The 25011-nt window shown below is 34.4% G+C and overlaps 1 protein-coding gene across 4 annotated transcripts in view; it reads left to right on the top strand.

The window, feature by feature from the left end:
- LOC145295103 (queuosine 5'-phosphate N-glycosylase/hydrolase-like) overlaps positions 1–25011 on the top strand; it is a 92872-nt gene that overhangs the window by 17337 nt on the left and 50524 nt on the right. For 3 of the 4 annotated variants that reach the window (XM_080141438.1, XM_080141437.1, XM_080141439.1), the window contains exons 2-4: positions 20895–21073; positions 22357–22451; positions 23916–24048. In XM_080141438.1, the coding sequence (XP_079997564.1) occupies positions 20969–21073; positions 22357–22451; positions 23916–24048 (333 nt within the window). In that variant the 5' untranslated portion in view covers positions 20895–20968. Of the gene's footprint in view, positions 1–6089; positions 6115–20894; positions 21074–22356; positions 22452–23915; positions 24049–25011 lie in introns of those variants that run through there. The other variant, XM_080141440.1, reaches the window with a different exon arrangement.

Below are 25011 nucleotides of genomic sequence, written 5' to 3'. Positions count from 1 at the left end.
TATACTATTTAATCTATTTTGTCCAACACTTAAATATTACATCTCAAGAACTTCTAAAGAACTTTCACACTAGAGATGTAAGTATCATAGAAGCAACAGGTCAGTGTTAAAAACTTGAGGATAAAGAAAGTGATTTTAATTAACAACCAAAATCTCAATATATAATCAATAGAATTACACTGTCTAGATTGAATTTTTTAAAACTGAATTTAAAATAAACTTGCTTGGTCAGAAATATGTTAGATATTAAAAAAAGATAATTAAAATTGACTTAATTTTTTGAAAATAATATTACTTTGAAATATCAGTGCTATAAAGAAACACTTAGGATTCCATTGTTTATTTTTATTGTGCAATAAACACTACTTGGATTCACATCCAATTATATTGGAATTAAAAAAAAAGGTATTTGTACAGTTTAATCAAGACATTAAAAAATGAAAATATCATATAAAGGTTATATTGTACGTATCCATTTTGGACTGAAGATCTCTGGAAACAAAATTTCAGTTAATTTGATCGAGTAGTTTTTTGTTTTTTTTTACAGCGGAAAAACACGTTTTTATGACAGCGCGTTGAAGGTAGCCATCTTTGAATTTTTTTGAATACAACATGGAGAGATAACTCAGTTTAAAGCGCCGACACTCCCTCCTCATCTTTATTACTAGCTTTTCTTCCTAAAAACCAAACCTTTTGCTCGGTATCATAACAAATTGATTTTTCGCTGTAAAAAAAAAATACTTGATGAAATTAAGTGAATTTTTTTTTCAGAGAACTTCATTCCAAAGCGGATGCATACAATATCAACTTTTTTTTTTTTATATTTTCATTTTTTTAATGTCTTGATTAAACTTACAAGTACCAAAAAAAATTTTTTTTTAATTTTTAAATTTATTTTGGTCGTGGCAGGAGGGGAGGGTCACTGCTTATGAAGGCCCAGAGGCCATTCTAGGTTAAGGATTAAGTGTTAGGTAGATGATGAGACAACAAGATCAGTAATGGTGGAACTTTGGTAAGACTAGATTATTTAAGAGGATGACTCAACAAGAACTTATTCTCATTAGATTTGAAAATGATTATGCTATAGTCAGCTGGGAAGCAGACCCACAGTATTGTGTTCCACAGACGGACAGTTCTAGGAAAGAAATTCTGCTCATGGAATTTTCATTTAGTTTTAAGCACAGATAGAGAAAGGGGAGTTGTTGACAGTTGTTGTAGCTAGACAAGTATTTGTTGCGAATGTTTTAGTGGGGGAAGACATAGATTGGAGCTCAGTCAATAACCTACCATAAAAGTAACAGTAGAGCAGAGACAGATTCGCAATGTTTTTTTCTGTGAAAAAGGAAGTAGGGAGGCGAAAAGATCCTCACCCACTAAATTAAAAAAATAACGCACTTCTATTACTTCATGAGAACGATATCTTCATATATATTTTATGTGTGTGTGTATGTGTATACAATTTTGGAAAATGTTTTACTAGTCTATGTGATAGTTTCATTGAAATAATGACCTTGTAAATTCTTTTTGTAAATATTATGCGTTAGTTAAATCCAGACATTGGATTTACTTAGTGGTTGTGAACTGCTATCTATATTATTAACATCATCATGGATTATCTGCTTATCTCTGACAAGTGCCCTTCTAAATTCCTAATTCCTTTTAAAACATTTCAATCAGAATTATAAGTATCTAATATTCCTTTGTTGATTTTTTATCTATATATACCGTAGTACCTTTAATGTATGTACGTTCCTTCGTTGATTTTTATCTTTGGATGAAAGAGAAAAATATTCATTTCAGTATCTATATCGTTTCAGAAAATACTTTATCAATCAAGGAATATTTTTTTGAATAGATATCATTTTTGTTCTCGGCGGCAAATCTATTACTCATATTACTACTATTAGTACTTCAAATAAACTATAGCTTTTATTATTAATAAATAATAGTTAAATAATTTAATATTTTGATTAATGTAAAAATGGAGATGGAATATAGGAAATATCTAGTGACTTTGAAAATTCAAAGCCTCGTTTGGTGTAAAAAAAAAAAAAAAATGAAATATTGCATTCAATTACTTGTCAAAAAGGACAAAAAATGTTTTTTTATGAACATCAATATCATGGTGAACAGAATTATTATCATGGATGTCAAAGAAAACAATTCATAAGTGAGAAATGAGTTGGATTTTCAATTTATTCAAAAACGGATTCAGAATCAAAATTGAAAAAAAATTCTTTTCAGGAGTTTGGAAGTGGGCAACAAAATTTAAAAAAACATTCTTTTTGAGATTACCATTTACTTATCCATCACTAAATCACTTATCTAAAAGGAAGAAGAAAGAGTATTAGGCAACAAAAATGCTTGAAATATGATTTACTACAAATGAATCATAAGACCATGAAATTTGTTTCCAGTGTTTATGAGTGACAGTGGGAGTAGATCTGAGTGTGAAAGCTAAAACTTCACCCATCTCTAAATATGACTAATCAAAATTTAAAATTGTCTACCAAATAAAAAAAATTATGAGTGTGAATTAATTTCATCTTTTGAATTTTGAAATTATAACTAATGATATACATGCTCTAAAGGTGGAAACTTACTTTCATTGAACTTAATATTTGTTGCAGTTCATACTTTCAAAAATCAGAGTCCATTTATTTTTTATGTGTGTGTTATTTTTATTGCTTTAATCAAGAGTAAAATATTTAAGAAGTACATGCATTTATACAAAAGAAAAAAAAATGGAACTATTGAGGCAAAAGGAATGTCATTAATTGTTTTATGAAAACAACCCCAACAACAAGCATTCAGATGAGATGTTGCAAGAAATGGAATAAAAAAACATGCACTTACTTTTAGTTGTTTGCTGCAGTTTACCATAACCTTCCTTCTCTTATCAATTGAAGTTTTCAAAGTATTTCTTATGAACATAAATTCTTTTAAAGATCTTAATTTTATGAGGGGAAGCTGATGATAGGATCTGAATTCTTAACAGTAACCCCACGAACCTACTGTCATCATAATTTGTTATCTATATATTAATACCTTTAACATATGTGTCATGGATTCCAAATTATAAATTATTGATTGGGAGTTCCTATTTATTAAAAAGGAGGATAGAAGGTGATAACATACTACGAACATTAAATTATTGTATCTATGTATACTAATAATTTATTGTTTGTATTATTATCGTATCTATATACTAATAATTTATTGTTTGTATTATGTTATCACTTTCTATCATCCTTTTTAATAAATAGAATCTTTCAATTACCGAAGATGCAATGTAAATAAATAAATAAAAAAATTTTTAAATGATGTTGCTTTTGGGCCGTACGTTTTGAAGAAAACATGTTATTTTTTTTCTGTTTCAATTTTATGTTTATTTTCTTAGCGAAACTTTCTTATCCTGTATTAATGGCCTCCTTGACATGATTTCTCATGGAAAATTTGTTAAAATTGTAATGTAAAATGGTTGTAAAATATTTGATAATTGATTAATACCTTTAACATACATACATGGGTCATGGTTTATTAAAAAAAAAATATAATAGGCTCAGAGTAAATTAAATGTCTTTTAATTCTATAAAAATATCTTTAATTAGAAATAATTGTTATCGAAACAAAATCAAAAATTATTTCTACTGCCACTGTGGAATTTCCACAGGTTCCACTAGTATAAAAATAAAGACTTATTGATTTAAGGTATTTTATTTTTACTTACTTAAATGCTTACTTTAAAAATATTATTTTAATATATAATACAAAATAGATTTAATTCTACAAGTCATTCACTGGATTCTGTTTGTACATGTCTATGTTCTTCCATTTTTCCCTTATATAAATGGTTTTTAAGATGTGATCACTTGTGACAGAAGTTTAGTCTATAATCTATCACAGACATCATACACATGGTAAGGCTGAAACGTGTCTGCAGTGTTTGACACATTCCACTTTGACATACTTCAAGATTAAGTATTCTAGTCTTGTCACAAATCCACATAGCCATCACAGATGTGCTTCTGCCAAATCAGTCGCTTCAAAGCCATCTTTCCACATTCATGCTGAGGGTATTAAAATTGTCTTTGACGATATCTCAGGCATTTACCATGTTGCAGTTTTCTGTCATATTTCATCCTAGTTAGGCACAAATTTTTATGTCAGTCAAATCTGCATGGTGGAGAACAGTAATGGTTGGTATGAGAGGTTCATCTCATACAAAGGGGTGTAGTCCAACCACTGAGAACCTAAGTCAACGTATTATAAGTAGGATTTTTACACTCACTGGGATGATGTTATCCAACAATCCAATGTAGTGATCAAATTAATATTGGAATTTTTAGAATGTGAGATGATATAATTATTTCCAGTTAAACAACATTGTATTCCATAGTCAGATTTTGTCATAGTTTGCTTGGTCTGTGTCAGTTAATAAACTTTCTTGTGTGGGACAGTTAATCAGAAAATCAGAACTTTTTTATATATTATGTTTGAAATTTAATTTACCATTGCTGAGACCAGTGATAAAATGATAAATATTTATTAATTCTAAACTATCATTTAACAAACATCTATTGATTACCCCTAAGTGCAGTTTTATGTTTGCAAAAATATAGACATATTTATATAGGTTTTTACAATAATAAAAAACAACTAAATATTTAACGATGTAGAAATAATGGGAATCGGAATTGGCCATTGTATCAGAATCAGGAATATAGATCAGATTTGATAATTATATTGGAATCGTCCCATCACTAATGATATATATGCATATATAATCTGGCACTTGAAAAAAAAATCTTTTACTATTAAAGTAATATTTTTTTTTTTTGCAAAAGTTGCTGATTATTTGTTTTACATCAGGCATCACAAGTTGTCTGCCCTTACTTTTGAGTTGTTGCATAAATGAACAGATTCTTGTGTTGTCATTAATAAAAAAAACACACAAATATAAGAGCTAGATGTGTCCAAGGATGGAGTACTGCTGTCACATCTAGCCAAGAGCTGCTAGAAAGATCTTATCCTGCTTTGATAGAGTTCAAAATAGCCTTCGTAGCCTAGTTGGGGATGTCTTTTTCTCTTCCCTGCAACCTCTTTCTCACAGAAGAGACGTTGCAAGTCTATCTCTGCTTTATCATTTTTTTTTTTTTTTCATGGCAAGTGCTCATCTAAGCTCCAATCTATCGTCCCCCCTCATCAACATTCACGAGAAACGCTCTGTGCCTAAACCTAAACGTCGCTTCCATGAACAAGTCTTCTTTCTTAGAATTGCACACCTGTGGAACTCTGTTCCATTTGCCTGCTTTCCAGCTGACTACAATATGGTTGTCTTCAAGTCCAATGTAAACAAGTTCTTGATCAACTGTTCCCTTTAAGTAATCCAATTTACCAAATTTACACTTACAGCGATTACTATGATATTGTCCCTTTGTGTACTGTATATTCTTTAATCCTTATCCTCGAGTGGCCTCTGGGTTTTGATAAGTGGTGATTCCTTTGTAAAAAAAAAAAAAAAAAAACAACTAAAGATAACAATAATAAGCTTCATCAATACAGGGGAATAAAAAGTGGCCCATTGGTTTACTTTGAACAGTTTTGTAACTCACTTCCCTTCCTTTAGTCTTTACATTCAATGAGCGATGTTTCTGACAAAGAGGGAAGAATTGCTATTTTCTGAGTTGTAATCTGTATATCAAACACTTATTGTTAACTAGTTTTTTTACCTTTTAAGTTATATTTTGTCTTTTAATTCATTATATCAGGTGTCTGGTGGATTCATGCTTTGTCTGAAATGACCCCATGGCAAATTGCATGAATCATACATGAAACAATGTTAGCAAGATTATTATTTTTCTCAGTGATTATTTTGCAGATATGAGATCGCGTATCATCAAACACAAAACGCTGAAGATATTTTCTTTATCTTGTTGATAAATAAAAAACAAAGTACTTGATTAGCAACTAAAAGCAAACTTCAAACGATCAACACTTTCTTGCTTGGTTTATTACAGATTTGTGTTTTTTGTACAAAAACTTTTCTTCTGTTTATCTTGTATTTTGAACGATGACTGCTTACTTTGTGCTTGTTATTCTGCTACATTTAATGTAAGTTTCATTTAAAATTTTATTTTTAACTTTTTTAATACCGGACAAGAAGGCATTTGTTTTGAAAAGTATCAAACAAAATTCTGCCAAGTAAAAACCTCAATATCTTTTAGCCAGAGCTAAACTGATTCCCTCCTTTCTGCTAAAATAATAACCATTGTGCACCTGGATGTAATTTCTACTAATGTTTACTTTGTGAAAGAAAGCTTGCTTGTCCCATTCTCATTCACTAATTAAGGCAGTTGACGAGAAAAATTTTTTCTTTTCAACTATAAAAACAATATTTTTTAATATGATAATATGCATTGTGCCGAAAGAATTGTCGCCACTACACTGATGATTGCACAAGCATGAAACACTAATGTCTGTTGGTATAAAGAATATTATTTAATAATAATTAAGCCCCTTTAAAAATACTTAAAGATGAGCACTGTCTGTGGAATCATAACTAAGACAGTCAACTAACGTTTATCCAATGTTCATGACTTCCACTCATGCAAACACTCTAGATTGTCAAATGTATTCACCCGAATTCGGCATTTAATAATTCTTAATTCTCTTCATTCCTGTGGCAATTATTTGGCGGCTGTGAGATAGAGACTTAGCAAATGGAGCAAAAGGTGGTTTTGTGGCTGGGTTCGAATCTGATAACCGGTAGGAATTGTCACCCCTACACTGATAATGGTATAAGCATGAAACACTGGTGTCTGTAGGTATAAATAATAATTATTATTTTTATATATATATATATATATATATATATATATATATATATATATAATATAAAGTTGAACGTGTGTGTGTCTGGTCATGAATAGGCTCCTATATGGTTGACTATTTTAAAAAACTGATTACATATAATGATAGAAGATGTATCGAGGATCAGGAATGGGTATGTTTGATCTGGCAGAACGGTGGTTCATAAAAATTGTGGGGTCTGTATTTGCGCCTGGCTCCCAAAGTATGGAAATAAAAAATTTAAAAAAGACGTTTACAAGGGTTTTTGATATAGATGTGCATAAGAATACTTTGATAAGTATGTTTCAACTTAAATAGAGATGGTATAATAAAATTGTGGGGTCTGCATTCGCCACTGTACTCCATGGAAATATGGCACAAACCTTAACAAAGACTTTTCATATCTATTTGCGTAAGTATACTTTGATAATTGTTTCAGTTTGAAGAAATATGGTATAATAAAATTATTGGGTGTTTGTTCGTGCCTGACCTCCATAGAATGTAAATATGTCACAAAGTTTAACAAGGTTTTTTAAAAGGGGTGAGGGTCCACAATAACACCTTAACTTTAATCTTAATTCACGTTAGCTTTTATTTATTTTTTTGAGTTGAATCATATTGTGTTGAATAAATTCACCTCATAAATTCACGTTTTTATTAAAGTGAAAGCCAAAAAAAAAAAAAGTCGGAACTTTAGACAATTCTCAACACAAATTTTGCATAACTCTGTTTTTTTCCTTCTCCACTTGCACGTGGCACTCTTTCGAAAATAGATAAATAATAAAGAATAAGAATGTTACTTGCTATTGTGTCAAAAGAAGGAAAAAATCCTGCTCACGTGATTACGTGTCTTTTTAAAAACATTTACATAACCTTTTTATTTATATTTATTTATATATCTGTTTAAGTTTTTTTTTATCAGTGTACAAGAAGGAATTCAGTTGATTACAACCCTTTCTGCATGTTCTTTAAATTACAATTACAATCCGACGGCGCAATACTACACCATTCAATACTGTAAAATTGAAATGAAGCTGTTCTGCTTGAAAAGGGCATTATTTTCTTCTTATTCATATTTATATTGATTCTTTGCTTTAAAAAACTAAATTAATTACGTATTTACTTTTTTAATATCCCATTTTGCGGTTTCGGATTATTTTACTAAAGTAAGTAAAGCTTCATTATTTTTCAAAACTGTTTTTGTTTCTTTGTTTTTCGATATTTCTTTGATATTATTTAGTAAGAGTGTTTAGTAGAAAAGCCAACAAACAACTACCCGAAAAAATAAATATACAAGAAATAAATGTTGCCATAGTCAATAAAAGTTCAGTTCATGTTTTTTTTTATTTTAATATAGTTTTTAATGCTCTTTACTTGAAATAATTTAAGCAAACCAAAATTAAAACGAAATTTGAGGCGATAACTACTTAAATGAATTTTTATATAAACTACACATGCCATAATCGAATATTCCTCAAGCACAAAATAACGGAAAACATTAAAATGTGTTTATAAATATTCCTTACGTTGACGGAACTCTCTTAAATTGTTAATACAGAATGCTCAGGTTCCCCTCCTTCAAATTGAAAACGAGGCTCTCCATTTCAAAGTCACTGCCATTTTGATTTTATTTTAAACCGGTTCGTGTATTAAAAAAAAAATATATATATATATATTAGTATTATTTTTAATGTATACAAGATGTTTTCTTTTACAAATGAATTTCATGATAAAATTTCGATGTATTTCATTTTTTAAGAACCTTTCTTTTAATAATACTATTCTTTTCTTTACCTTTTTGGGTGTCCAAGTTGTTAACATGATTCATTCATACAAACTATTTAATCTTATGCGCATGTGTTACTGTTTAACGAGGTATATGAACGTTCCACATGATCATACCAACGTCATCAATTCATTCTTAAGTTAATCTCTATGCATGGCAAATATAGTGCTTTCAGCAAATCCTCTCATCTGATGCATTGGGTTTAGTCAGAGTTCTCATTGCAGATAAATTTAATCATGAATCTGTTATTGGGATGTGAGCGTGCAAGAGAGGGCTGAGTGAGTGCCTAGCATTCAGTCATATATCATGGCATTCCTGACACAGCTACTATACAATTTGCCCCGAATGTGAAAGCTTGCAAATTAAAATTGCAGCGTGGGAATGGCTACAACTATTTTTTTCTTAAATTCTACTCTATAATAAAGAGCTATGGGTATTTTATTTGTAAATATATATCTGTCCCATCATACAAAATTTAATGAGTACAAAATTGGCCAATGAAAGAGAGGGTGCAAATTTATTTCCATAACGTTTTTTCTTTTTTTTTTTTAGTTTTCTATTTTCTATACCAATTTATACATTTTTTTCTTTTTCTTTTCCTTTTTTTTTATGTTAAAATTTTCTAGTTTGGAATGTTTTCTTTGTTCTTTCTTACAATAGCAGGCTACCCAGCATTGTCTAGTTGTAAAATACGCTTAAATATGATATTTTGATTTATGCAGATTTCATATTTATCATTATAGAGCCAATATACTATTGATTATTATATTATACCCAATATATAGCAGTGATTTCAAAAGGTTAAAAAAAAAATATGAATTGGGTGCTATTAGCTAGAATCAAAACCAAAACATTTAGCTTTCTACTCGTATTCACTCTTCACTACCATATGACCTAAAGACATGGATATCAAAAGTTTAAAAATTCAGTTTAATGTATAATGGAGGACGTATAGAGAAGCACTTTTAAGTCTACTTATGCCTGACAAATTCCAATTTTTCAATTTTTACTCCATAGCAGCTATTTTTGCTGGCTTAAAATTAACTTGAATTTGTTCCACAGATCTGAATCCCCTACATATCAAGTTTTAAGTCTGTAGATCAAAAATTGACAGAGTAGTTTGGTAGAGACCATTCCACACACAGAGGCGAGGTCGCTTTTAAATATAGGTATAAACAAGTGAGCGATCGTGTTCTTTCATTTCTAACATCTTTGATATTTTTAACCTCAGTGTCTGGACCCTTTTTCCCCACCTCTACCTCTCTTTCGTTGTCATTTGTTTATGTTTATGTCCACCCACCCTTTCTCTAAATAATCAAATGAAGAAAATTAAGGAAAGAAAATTTCTAAATGTCAAAGTCATGATTGGTGTTTTTTTTTTCTTTCATTCATAAGAAATGCATTTGCAAAAGAAATTTTAGGTCAATGGAAAACCCCTGAAATATCAGAATGCATTTACCCAACAGCTATAAGAACACGACATCCGAGTCATTTGGCAGTGGCTTTGCAGGTTGCTCTTGGGTCATATCAATGTCATTGTTTGAGTTTGTATTGGGTCATATCTGTGTTGCTGTTTGGTTTGTGCAAATGAACATTCTGATCTAAGTCAAGAGTTTATTGGCTTTTATTGACACATTTTTAAATTTGCAATAGTTGGATCTCATCAGATTGAAATAAAAAAACAACACATTAGATAATCTTACATAGGAAAGTAAATAGTAAACCAGGCAATCCCTACCATCTAAAATGAATTTGAAAAGAAATCCCCATAAAAAGTCAATGCAAAGTGTTTTTTTTTCTTTATTTTATCTGAATTTATACATGAAAAATTAATTTACTGACATAATTTTATAATGTTAGATGCAAATATTCACAAAGTATAATTTTCTTTCCATCAATTTTTGATAGAAAGTACACACTAATATATGCATATATATATATATATACATATATATATATATATACATATATATATATACATATATATACATATATATATATACACACACACATATATATACATATATACACACACACACACACACACACACATATATATATATATGTATATATAAAATTACACCTTGTCTCGGCAGCCGAGATAACGCATATCTTATTTTTCTTTTAATAATATTATTGGAATTCTTTCCCCTTTTCCTTGTACCTATTTGTGAATTATTCTATGGATTTTGACCTTTCGGATTATTTTGGACCATCTTCCAATTATGTGATTTCCTTGGAGTTTACTTGTGAGAATGGAAATTTAACTAACTTTCTTGGATTTACATTTTTTGGATTTTACCGTCATTTGATACTTTACCTTTCACCAGACTATCCATTCACGTGAAATCACCTTTTTCTTCACCCTATTCCCTATGCTTCAATTTTCGTTATCAAGTAAGATCTTTGACTTACTTGCAGTTTCATCAAATAATTTTGCATGCAAAATCCAATCCCGCATTTTGCTAATTCCTACCCTCTGATGAGAAGGAAAGTATTTCTTCGAAACTCCGCGGATTAAGAACTATCCACTTATTTAGTGTTTCTTTTTCAAATTAAATATGTTTTTAATTTTTTTTCAAAGTGTTTTTTTTAACATGTTTTATTAACTATTTGCTCTTATGTATGTATATATGTATGTATGTATGTGTGTGTGTGTGTGCACACACACACACACACACACACACTTGTTAGTGTTGGGACGATTAATCAGAATCAGGAATCAGAAAAATCAGAACTTTTTGGAGTATCAGAATCGGTGTCGGAATCGGAAAATTTTGAGCCTAATTTCCAATTCCAAAACGATTCTTTTAATTTTTTCTTGACAATAAAAAAATGAAACAAACGCAATTTTCTTTATTAACAGGTGTTTATGTACAACATAAGACTAATAGACTAATAGCCATTATAAATCCCATTCCCAGATTTAACATTGATTCTCAGTTTAATGTATTTTTTTTTATTACTGTACACATCCCTTTGTAAAACTTTTAGCATATATTCACTAAAAGTTTCAGGGAGGTTTTATCTGACTCCTTCTGCAATAATTAATGTTTATGGCATTTCTTCTTTGGACACAAGTGAACAATATAGATAAAAACCTCATAATGAATTTATCAAAATCTTGGATAAAATGCATAAAGGGAAAATGAATTAAAATAGAAATTATATCTACATTTAAACTTAGATCCCCACTCCCATCCCAAAGAAGAGTGAGATAAGGTCATTTGTTACTGTAACTAACAGAACAAAAAAAAAGATGAAAAACAAATATGAAATGAATATATGCTACTCTTTTACTTTCTTGACAGCACCAGCTTTGTAGAACAGAGACAATCATATAATTATTATGTCAATTTTAAATATTTTCCACATAGAAATATATAAACTATTTAACTTTAAAAATAAAAAGAAATGGGCATGATCACATAAGTCTGAAAAAATCTGAAGAAATATTTACATGATATTAGATCCATGTTTGATTTAATAGGATAACTGTTTTGTCATCCATTTGTACATGCTCTCTAGTTAAATTTAACATACATTGAGATTCATAAATAAAAGGATTGGTATAAATAAAGGGTGAAATATAATTGAAAAAGCATGTTTTTCCCCGTGTATATATATATATATCTATATATATGAGCAAACAGTTAATAAAACATGTTAAAAAACACTTTGAAATGAGTTAAAAACATATTTAAAAGAAACAATAGATAAGTGGATAGTTCTTAATCCGCAGAGTTTCGAAGAAATACTTTCCTTCTCATCAGAGGGTAGGAATTAGCAAAATGTGGGGTCGGATTTTGCATGCAAAAGTATTTGATGAAACAACAAGTAAGTCAAAGATCTTACTTGAAAACAAAAAAAGTGAAGCAGAGGGAATATGGTGAAGAAAAAGGTGATTACACATGAATGGATAGTCTGGTGGAAGATAAATAATCCAGTGACGGTAAAATCCAAGTGTAGAATAATCAAAAGAACTGTGTTAGTCAATAACACACAACAACAACAACAACAATAATAATAGCAGCAACACTTACCAAGGGTCCAGCTTATGCACAAGACAGACATCAGATTGAGCTGGACTGAGGGCTTGTATTTATGTACAGGCATATCCAATCAGGTTATTCAGCCAATCACAATCCAAGGAATAGACTGGCCCATGTGTGCACAATGGAATCTCCCATTGTGCCATAAATAGTTCTCCTCTTTCATGAGAAGTAACTTTAGTCTTTGTCAAGTTATCCACAACTTGAACGCTGACCGAAAGTCCACTACACAATCCAACATGGCGCTACGAACAGGATTCGAGACAGAAGATTGGGAAGACTATTTCCTCAAAGCAGGCATTGCTGCCGATTCCGCCAAGAGCTACGCTGCAACTTTTGTGAAGGAAAAACTGAGGAAAGAAAACCTTCAAGTAATGGATCGAGCCATGCTAAGAGAATTGGGAATCACAACAATGGGAGAAGCTCTGTCTATCCTTCGACAAGCCAAGGAGCCCGCTACCCAGACCACCTATGCTAAGGCACCAGCTGCCAGGCCTCCCCAACTTCATCTCGAAATGACCCCTCAACAATTCAGAAAATTTTGGATTGACTGGGAAGTATTTACCAGAATAACGGACATGCCAACTTCTCAGGCCAATACCCAGTTATACAGTTGCGCTGATGAATCCGTTCAAAACGCAATCATAAATACGTACCCTAAGTTCTTCACCACCAACCCAGACAAGCTGCTAGAGATGACAGAAGCATTGGTAACTCAAAAATCAAATCCCATGGTTCATCGGATGACATTTGCAGCTATATCACAGCATGAAGATGAACCCATCCAACAATACCTTGTTCGTCTTAGGTCCACGGCCATAGACTGTAATTTCTCATGCCCCAACTGCGATCACGACCTGTCCGACATTTACATCAAGGACCAATTTATCAAAGGGATATCGAATGATACGCTTCAGACCGATCTACTGGCAAAAGCCGGGTTGCTAAAAACTCTCAACCAAAATATTTGTCATGCTGAGGCATTTGAGTCTGCACTATGGGACCAAACCGCAATGAATGATACCTCAGACATAGCTACAGTCCGGATATCAATGTATCGCAAAAAGAAAAAACACAGTGCTGTACGGACTAGCAGAGGCAATATTCGCACTAGCTCTACTGCTACTCACAACGATAACATTGCTGATAAAGAACCCCGTCAAACCTGCATAGGTTGCGGTAGTCACCAACATGGTACTCCAAGGACAAGTGCCCGCCATTTAACATGTCCGGCATGGAATCAAATGTGCAACACTTGTGGGAAACTTAACCATTTCTCAGCAGTGTGCCGGACAAAGAAATATCGCCCGGCAGTGATAAAGAGTTTTGAAGACCAAGAAGCTCCCATGAATACACTCATGGCCCATATCACATTCGATCAAATGAGGGGCACCATTATGACTACAGAAGGTGATCTGTTAACTGAAATAAATGCATCAGTAATCCCATTCTCACCAAAACCAGATCCCAGACGAGCTGTCAATATCCCTAGGAGTTGTAGTACAACGCTAAAGGTTTTTCCCGACAGTGGTGCCGCCATTTGTCTTGGGGGACCAAAGCATTTAATCAAAATGGGCCTCACAGAGATTAGTCTTATCCAATCAAGAAAGATCATACGAACAGTTGGAGGTTTCACACTCATGTGTCAGGGTTGGCTACCAGTTGAGTTTGTGGTCAGAGGGAAAACAACTAAACAAGCCCTCTACATATGCAAGGGCATACAACGGCTTTATCTCAGCAGAGCAGCCTGCATCGATGTGGGAATATTGCACAAACATTTTCCAAACCCTTTAGCAGACGTACATGAAGAGGTAGACACCGAGTCTAAAAAGTGTGTAGATCAATTGCCAAATCGCCCCAAAAACCTCCCTTTTCCCGCAACAGAAGATAACATAGGCAAACTTAAGAGCTGGCTCCTAGAAAAGTTTGCCAAACCGACATTCAACAAAGATGGGATATTTCCAGCCATGTCCGGCCCAGCTGCCCACATTCACCTCAAAGAGGGAGCAATCCCTAAAGCCAGGCATAACCCAATTCCTGTACCCTTCCACTTCAAGGAACCAGTAAGACAAGCCCTTTGGAAGGATGTAGAAAAAGGTATCATAGCTCCAGTACCCGTGGGTATGCCTACTGATTGGTGCAGTACTATGGTAATAACTGCCAAAAATAATGGTAATCCAAGGAGAACAATAGATTACCAACACCTTAACTCTCAATGCAAGCGAGAAACCCACCATACTGGGTCGCCATTCCAGTTGGCACTGCAAGTGCCACCTAGAACAAAGAAAACAGTCCTAGACGCTGTTGATGGATACCACTCGATTCTCTTAGACAAAGAATCTCAACCATTAACCACCTTCATAACTGAGTGGGGAAGATACATGTATCTTAGGATGCCTCAAGGATATGTCGCATCTGGGGATGCTTACACTCGTAGATACGATGAGATAATAAAAGATATCCCACGCAAGGTGAAGATAGTAGACGATACCCTGCTATATGACTCTAGCATTGAGGGAGCCTTTTATCATACCTTCGATTTTCTGCTCCAATGTGCTAAGAATGGAATTGTGCTCAACACCGACAAATTCCAATTCTGTCAGGATGTCGTACAATTTGGAGGCCTCCAGATAACTTCTTCAGGAGTGACCCCTTCTGAGTCCATGATACAAGCGATACAGGATTTTCCAGTCCCAAAGACAATTACTGATGCCAGATCATGGTTTGGGCTTGTCAACCAAGTAGCCTGGGCATATTCACTGGGTCCAGTTATGGTGCCTTTTCGGGACCTCGTCAAACAAAACTCCAAATTTGCTTGGAATCAAAACCTTGAAGACGCATTCAAAGATTCCAAGCGAGTTATAATTCACCTAGTGCAGAAGGAGGTAGCAACATTTGACAAAGACAGAGCAACTTGCCTTGCTCCAGATTGGAGCAAAGAAGGAATGGGCTTCCTACTCCTACAAAAACATTGCCAATGTACCATGGAAAAAGCCCCAATCTGCTGTTCCGAAGGTTGGCATCTGATATATGCCGGCAGCAGATTTTGCACGGATGCTGAGCGCAGATACGCACCAATAGAGGGTGAGGCAGCAGCAATAGCATGGGCATTGGAGAAATGCCGTATGTTCGTCATGGGTTCTCCAAACATCATAGTGGTCACAGACCATGAACCTCTGAAGGGGATATTTGGCGATCGTGATCTGAGCAAGATCCAAAACCCCCGGCTCTTTAGACTAAAGGAAAAGACCCTGAGATACAGATTTACCATACAGCATTGCCCCGGGAAGTGGCACAGAGGCCCTGATGCAGTTTCCCGCCACCCAGTGGCGATGGTGCAAGCCCTCCTCGATGTATTTCCAACAAAACCCTCTCAAATGGATATACTGGAGTCGAACAACATAAGCAACATAACAGAGTCAACAGCCTTAATAGCAACATTTGCAGACAGCAGTAATATAGCCATGCTATCACCAGACCTAATTCATTCAGCAGGTCGTGGCGATCAACAATATAACAAATTAATAGACACAATACAGCAAGGCTTCCCAAAAACACGTAATCTCACTGCGCCCGAAATCCGTGAGTATTGGGAGGTGAGGCACCGCCTTAGCACTGACAATGGTCTAGTATTGTTGGATCGAAGGATCGTCATCCCCAAAACACAACGAAAAAAGGTCCTACACTGCCTGCATTCTGCACACCAAGGAGTAGTCGGCATGAAAGCACGTGCCAATGAATCGGTGTACTGGCCAGGGATGGATGCATCAATCCGCAGTATTAGGGCGAATTGCATGGTATGCTCAACCATCGCACCTAGTCAACCAAGGGAGCCTATCATTCTAACACAATCCCCAGAGTGGCCATTCCAACAAATCGTCATGGATATTTTTTATATTGGAGATCACACATACCTTGCCTGCGCAGATAGGCTAACTGGTTGGCTAATTTTATACCGCCTAGAATCAGGTCACACTACTACAACCAAATTGATGTCCATATGCCGACAACTGTTCCAAACATATGGTGCCCCAGAAGAACTCAGCACCGATGGCGGCCCACCTTTCACCTCCAGCACATTCCAAGAATTTTTGAAAACATGGTGTGTTAGGCACAGATTATCTTCTGTTGCGTATCCCCAATCCAATGGCAGGGCAGAGCTCGCAGTAAAAACTGCAAAGAGGATTGTAAAAGGAAACACAGGCCCCCACGGTTCCTTGGACAATGACAGTGTTGCCCGGGCCATCTTGCAGTATCGGAATACCCCAATCCAAAGCATTGGCCTATCACCGGCCCAATTATTACTTCACCGTTGACTACGTGACTCCATCCCATCACAGCCAATCCTCTACAAGCCTCATCCTGAATGGGTGTCAGCGGCACAACATCGCAAGGAAATGCTCCACCACCGCAATGCAAAAATAGTAGAAAGATACAATAAATATACCCACAACCTTCCACCATTACAAGCTGGTGACACTGTAGCCATCCAAAATCCAGTAAATCGCAGATGGAACACAACGGGCAAAATCATCAGTTCCCTACCAGATTGACAATACCGAATCAGGGTTAACGGATCCAGAAGGATCACACTTAGGAACCGCCGTTTCCTCAGAAAATGCAAACTTAAGCCTGCACCAACCCCAATACCAAGTGCAGCACTAGGACCAACAATTCCCTCAAGCGATACTACATTCTTGCATCTCCCACTATCTCCCTGTAATAGCACATACACAGCAACCAAACCCCAACAACAAACCACACATATATCCCCACGCTTTCGATCAAGGATTCCCCGAGCTCTTTCTAGGTTACTACCACACAACAAACTAGGCCTAAAAGAGAGATACACCTCTCACACAACCCAGCCTACTCGTGGGGGGAGGAAGAGGGGAGATGTAGAATAATCAAAAGAACTGTGTTAGTCAATAACACACAACAACAACAACAACAATAATAATAGCAGCAACACTTACCAAGGGTCCAGGTTATGCACAAGACAGACATCAGATTGAGCTGGACTGAGGGCTTGTATTTATGTACAAGCATATCCAATCAGGTTATTCAGCCAATCACAATCCAAGGAATAGACTGGCCCATGTGTGCACAATGGAATCTCCCATTGTGCCATAAATAGTTCTCCTCTTTCATGAGAAGTAACTTTAGTCTTTGTCAAGTTATCCACAACTTGAACGCTGACCGAAAGTCCACTACACAATCCAACACCAAGTATATAATTTCAAGAAAGTTAATTGAATTTCCATTTGCACAAGTAAAATTCAAAAATCCCGTAATTGGAAGAAGATGGTCCATAATAATCCAAAGGCAGAAGAAATCCATGGAAAAATTCACAAAAATGTGTACAAGGAAAAAAGGAAAAAATTCCAATAATATTAATAAAAGAAAAATAAGATTTGCTTTTCATTCTACTGCCAAGATATAAATATTTATAAATAGTTTCTTCAGGCAAAGATTTCGGATAACATTCTTTAATATTAATTATTTTTGTCTGAAACTTTGCAAACATAACAATTAAGTTGAAAATAGCAAGATGTCGGCTCACGTTACACTTGAACTTCTGCATGTCAGTACAGTTAGGGAAGCAGGGACCTGGAATGGAATTCCAGAGTCTAGCGGTTCTGGGGAAGAAACTACTGGAGTAGAAAGATCTTTTACATCTAGGGATCTCTACTGTGTGGAGGTGGGATTTAGCTGCCTGTCGGGTTTGTCTACGTCGTAGGGGCACAAGTGTCTGCAGTTCGTCAGAGCATTCACCATTAAAATACTTGTAGAACAGGCAGAGGGATGCAACGTTTCTTCGATGGGACAGAGGCTGAAGCTTAGATGCCAGTTCAGGGCCTATCAGATTGGCGATTCTCTTTTGAACCTTGTGTAGGAGCGAGAGACTAGTAGCAGGTGCACCAGCCCAAATGTGACAACAATACTCCATACATGGGCGAATGGGGGCCTTATAGAGGTACAGGATACTTTCAGGAGTCAGTAGTTTTCTAGCACGGTAGAGAGAGCCTACCTTCTTCGCAGCGGCCCTGGCAATGCTTTCAATGTAATTGTTCCAACTTATGTTTCCTGTAAACGTTAGGCCAAGCAGTTTGAAAGATGTACTCTCTGACAGGGAGTCACTGGTCATTACTATTGGTGGCAGAGAAAGTTTCTTGTAATTATTGAAGGAAACCAGTTTAGTCTTGGCAGCATTAAATGTGACCATCCATTTATGTCCCCATTCCACTACAGATTGGAGGTCATCCTCTAGTGTTTTTGCCATTTCTTTAGTTATGTGTTTATTTGTTTTCCTGTCATGCCTGTTATAGAGTGTAGTGTAATCAGCATATATACCCATCTCAGAGGCAGTTTTGTCGGGGAGGTCATTAATAAATATTAGGAACAATAGAGGTCCAAGGATAGACCCTGAGGCACTCCCGCATTTATATCACACTGTTTAGATGTACGACCGTCGAGGACAACCTGGAATTTTCTCTTATATCTAAGAAGGATTTAATTATGTTAAGTATTCTACCAGTGATACCGTATGATTTAATTTTCCTGAGGAGACCCTCATGCCATACCCTGTCAAAAGTCTTAGATATATCTAGAGCTACCGCTCTGCCCTCCCCCGCTTTGTCCAGTGAATGGTATATACATTCAGAGATTATAGTTAGGATGTCTGCTGTGGAACGGGCTTGTCTAAATCCATATTGTTTGTAAGTCAGAAGTTTAGCATCTGTAAGGTGCCGGACTAGAGCATGGTTTATTATGGTCTCAAATATTTTGGCGAAAAGGGGGAGGAGCCTAATGGGGCGATAATTTGATGGGTCAGTTCTTTTGCCAGAGTTCTTGAATACTGGTACCACAGAAGCAGTTTTCCAACAGCCCAGAAAGCATGATTCATTATGGCATTTTTTGTAGAGTTTGGAGAGAACTGGAGCTACTTCGGCTGAGCACTTTTTTAATAGCACAGCTAGGATGAGATCAGGTCCGCATGCTTTTGAAGTGTCAAGGTTTTTTATGATAGTGTGTACCTGAGCAGGGGTGATTTTTAGATCGTCTAGTGTGGCGTCTGTCCGCAAAGGAAAGTCAGGCAGCGGGTGGTTGGAAGGGTCCAGTGTGGAGTTTGAGACAAACCGGCTGGCAAGCATATTAGCCTTGTCGGTTGCTGAGCAAACAACCTCGTGATTGTTGGTTAGTGGGGGAATTGTTGATTACCCATTATTTACTATACTGTTGTAGATTTTCCAGAAGTCACGATTTCCTAATTTTTGTGCTTCGATGCGTTTTTTAGTGGTTTCAGTAAATTCTCTCTTAGCTGTCACTATTTCTTTCTTAACGTTACTGGACTTATGTCGGTTAAATCTGCGGTATGCATGCTGCCTTTGAGCAATGGCAGTTGCGCAAGTTGAATTAAACCATTGGGGAGAGTGGGGCTTGCTATAAAATGTCCGCATGGGAACATGTGCTTCAATTGCTGTTTTGAACCATTCAGTGGTCTCATTTGCGCACTGTTCAGCAGGAAGAGAAAAAATATTTCCCCATGGGGCATCTCTGATAAGATCTCTGATGGCTTCCCAGTCAGCCTTTTTATAATATCTCGTTGTTTTGAGGACTGGCTCTTCAGTTTTGGGTCTAGAATTTAGGGCGATTTCTACCATTATCACTGCATGGTCAGCGTTCCCGAGTGGGCTGTCAGCATTTGTTATACAATCCTCGGGAACTGTAGTCAGAAACAGATAGGAGTGATGTGTGTTGTTCTTGCTGGTCAGGGAAACGGATTGGAAACGTAACCATTTGTGATAGGGAGTGAGATATAGCGAAACTATTTGTTGTGCTGCCCGCTGCATCTGTGTGAGTAGAGAATCCAAGCAAGAAATAGAAAATAATGATGTCATATTTGTTTGTTTATTGAATTGTTTAAGAAAATAAATGTCAATAATTTATTAAGTTTTAAAAAACACCTTGCTCCACTTAAAAAAGGCAGATTACTTTTCATGATTCTATTATCACATAAAATTTGTTTGCATAAATATTGTTGGTTTTTGTAAAATATTTCAGTTTCCTGACTCTTGCACTTCGTAAATGTGCCAAGTGTGTCTCATTATTATGAACCCTGTTTAGAACAGGTATTCCAACTAATTGTTAATATTATTCAAAACTTGATGTTCAGTTTTTTTTTTCCTTTTTTCCCCATTCAGTTGTCAGTAGGTAACATATCTTCTCTGAAGAGCACTTAACTCTACCTCAAATTGGCTGAGGAGGAACATTAACAATGGCTCAAAATATCTTATTTCCAAAAGCTGCCAGTCAGTGGATTGCTGAGATCAGCAAGGATGTTGAGATATGCAACAAAGGTGTGGAGACAGTCGCCAAAATGGTACGTAGAATTCTACCTTTTCTTCAATTCCATGAAAGTAGATTGTATTTTCCATCTGTCTGTGTCTCCCTGCTGAATCTCAGGAACTACACAAGATACAAATACACTTTAAAACTTTTTACTTTCCTTTTTGTTGCACTCGTTGCTCCCCCCCCTTCCCGTTACCGACACACACTTTTATGTTTGCTCTTAATTAATTTCTTGCAAGAAAATATTTACTTTTTTGGAAGGATAATCCTGTAAAGCAGTATATGACATTCCACAAAAATTGATTTTGTAATAAAATCGATAATGCCACATGTAATGTTGAAATTTAAATCCCATAAACAAAACAAATAAAAACTTTCTTGGCATTTTGGATTAATTATTAGCTTACTTTTTAAAGAATGTGATATTAAAAGTTTAATTTATTTATATTTATTGGTCCCCAACAAAAGGAGGGTGGACTTGTAAATTCACCCTTGTCCGTTCATCTGTTTGTTTGTCTGTTCATCTGTTTGTTTGTCTGTTCATCTGTTTGTTTGTCCGTTCATCTGTTTGTTTGTCCGTTCATCTGTTTGTTTGTCTGCACTTTTCTCAATAACTATACCTTAGAATTCTTTTAAAATTTTGCACAAACATTAAACATGGTATGCATAAAAAAGTGACAGAACGGATTTTCCGGGAAAACTCTGGTTGATCCCCCCCCCCCACCTCCCAGACGTTCCTTTTGGATTAAAATGGCTAAAATTAACACTTTTGTACTTATTAAAAAAAATGATGCCTTGGATTTTTATAAAACTTTCTGAAAAGTTGTAACTAACTGATTTCTATATAGTTTTGTTTTCGCGATAACTCTTGGGTGTGCCCCAGGGGCTCTTATTGGGCTAATAAAAATACTGCATTTTTGGTACTATTTTACTGTATTTGTCCAAAATTTTCTGTGTATGTCTATTTAGCAATTTTTCATGGACTGAATTCAAATTTAAATATGTTAAGGCCTTGAATTTTAATTATTTACAGATGTTAGACTGTCATTCTCATCATGATAGTTTATATTTATCACATTTCAAACGCCATGCCATCTATCCATTTTATAACTATACTCCACTGTTTTGTAACCTTGCATGAATTTCAAACTGAAGAAAAACCACCTGAAGAAATTGGAAAGTACAAACTCAATGAATATAATAGGCCGAAGCATGTTAACAACACCTAAAAAAATGCTAAATACTGAATTTTAAAAATGATATTTAATTGCTGGAAGGTACATTATTTAAAAAACATATTTTTACTTCTCTCAGATGTATAAGGCCGTACAAGATGAATCGTTCAGCATAAAGAACTGGAAGAACCATGAACTTCATCCAAACAAGATGGATCCGGCCACGATTGACTGGTAAAATAGGTTTAACTATTCTTATTAATTTACTAATTCAAATACTATTTCAAATTTATCTGTTTTTTAAAAAAAATTTTATTAGTGGCATATAAATCCTTTTCTTAGTTATTTAACACAATATTGTAAATACTTCATTGAACACAAGTTGCTATTTTATCCATAGATGAGGAATATTGTGGGTTCATACCTTTCCCAACTGTATCCATCCAAGAATGCAATAGACTTGATATAATTTAAACTCAAAATAACCGATTCAATAGTTTGCAATGGTATTTATTCAGCCAATCACATACCCTAACCCTAATCTTCTGTATATTATTAATCAGCTTGATTTGTTACAAGGACTTAATTTTGTTAGATAGTAAAGAGTGTGCTGAGATGCAAAAAACTCTGATTGCTTAAGTAGGATTACATGTAAGAAGAGAAGGTATACTTAAAATAGTTTAATTAATCTGTGTATATAATATTATATAAATAAAAGGTGAATCTGCATAGCTTATGCCAACATTTCCATGCTTTTTGTTGAAATCAAGCGAAAGCTCCTTTTAGTATCCTCGATATATATTTGACTTCCCTGCAAAAGAAGAACTACATACTTCACAAGAATGTGGTTTCTCTCTCTCTCTCTCTCTCTCTCTCTCTCTCTCTCTCTCTCTCTCTTTTTTTAACCCTTTGAAGATTGTAACATTGGTAGCTAAACCAGCTGCAAACATTGCCCTGCTTTTTATTGAAACCAACCGAGAGCTCTTTTTAGTATCCTTTCAGTTTGTGTTTATCCATTACACCTAATACAATGCAGAGGTGTAACGAATAAACACAAATTGAAAGAATAACGCTGGAATAAATTATGCAGATTCACCTTTTATTGATACAATATATATATATATATATATATATATATATATATATATATATATATATATATATATATATACTTTTAACATTGCATTGTGTTCTTACTTGCATCAGTATTGCCTGATAAAAGTTCTCTATTGTATGATATTTCAGGGAATTCCTTTCCTCAGATATGAGTTCAAATGTAGTTAAAAAATGCATACAGGGGCTATTGTAAACATGAAGCTCATGCATAGCTTATTCCGTCATTATATGTCTTAATTTGTTTCAATCCGTTACACCTTTGCATTGTATTGCCTTCTGTAAAGTTCCTTTATATGCACATTAGACAAGGTTTCAAGCAAACTACAGTAACCTATTAATCTGTCTTTGTTTAGTAGAGTGATGATGTACAGAAATCTTAGAGCCAAGTAGATTGAGTCCATTTTGTATTTGTATGTACTTCAAGAATCCACAGCTTAAGAGATGGATAAATCTTTTTATTTTACTTTTAAACTTGTTAGATCAATGAAATTCAAGTTGCACCAGACACTAACAACCAGATTAATATTTCTGATTATTAGCAAGAGATAATTTTGAAGTTGGTCAATTCTTTTTTCTTTTCAGGATATTTTTAGTTGATACTTTGAATTTTTCTTTCTGGAGTGCTGATGAAAAGAACAAATTTAGTATCAGATACAATGACACAGAATGGACTGGTTATTGGTCATTATGTGCCGCTATTAACCGAGCACTTGATGTAAGTGTATCACAAATTTTGATGAATTTATCACTTAAGATCTTGCATGTTTATTATTGACATTTCAGTAGAGTTTTTTTTTTTTTTTCGATGCATCTTAACATTTCTATAGGTGTTAATCAGTTGCTGTGTCATACTTAAATGTGAAATAACACTTTTATTGGCCTGTCAATTTATTTTATACTAATAAAAATATATATGACAAACAAACATATATTACACCCATTTCAAAGACAGAGGTAATGTCTGGAATGGTGATCTCATAGCAACAGAACAGATACTGTACATGTATATCCACAAGGAGGAAGTAATGCTTGGGAGAATGGTTTCATGACAACAAAACAGATACTACACTATCTCTTGAATTGATCATTGAGAGATAGTACATTAGTTTGAAATAGAAACTGAATAACTGTAAACTGAATTGAACATTAAAACATAATAGTTGTGGATCACCATTATTAATACTTAATAGAAAAAAAATGTTTAGGTTTTCAGTAATAGATGCAGTTATTTACTATGCTTTTTGGTATTAAATAAAAATCTCATGTCACCTTACAACCTCACTTCACAAAATCAAATTCTAAACATTTCATCAGATAAATCACAAAAAATGTCTCGTTACATTCATCATGCTTAAGTTTAAAATACCATTTTTTGATGTGTCTATACATTCCTATGAGAATATATCAGTTGATTTCTTCGTTATTTATGCTTGTTTAAAAGAACAGTTTATCGCTGTTCATGTGGAAATTTTTTTTAAAAATGGGTCCAAATATCTTTATAAGAGGCTCTGTCGTTCTTAAATGTGAAATAGCATTTACATTGGTCTGTCATGCTAAATTCTGAAATATCATTTTCTTTAGTCTGTCACACATAAGTTTAAAATAGGTATATCAAGCTTACTTTTGAAATAGTATTTTCTTTAATGTTATTCAGCGTCAGTTCTTTGATGCTGTAGTT

Source organism: Euprymna scolopes, chromosome 2 (assembly GCF_053919585.1).
Source record: "Euprymna scolopes isolate OS-2025 chromosome 2, ASM5391958v1, whole genome shotgun sequence".
Lineage (NCBI taxonomy): Eukaryota > Metazoa > Mollusca > Cephalopoda > Sepiida > Sepiolidae > Euprymna > Euprymna scolopes.
Note: the sequence above shows the minus strand (reverse complement) of the source record. Positions and strands in the feature narration are given on the sequence as shown.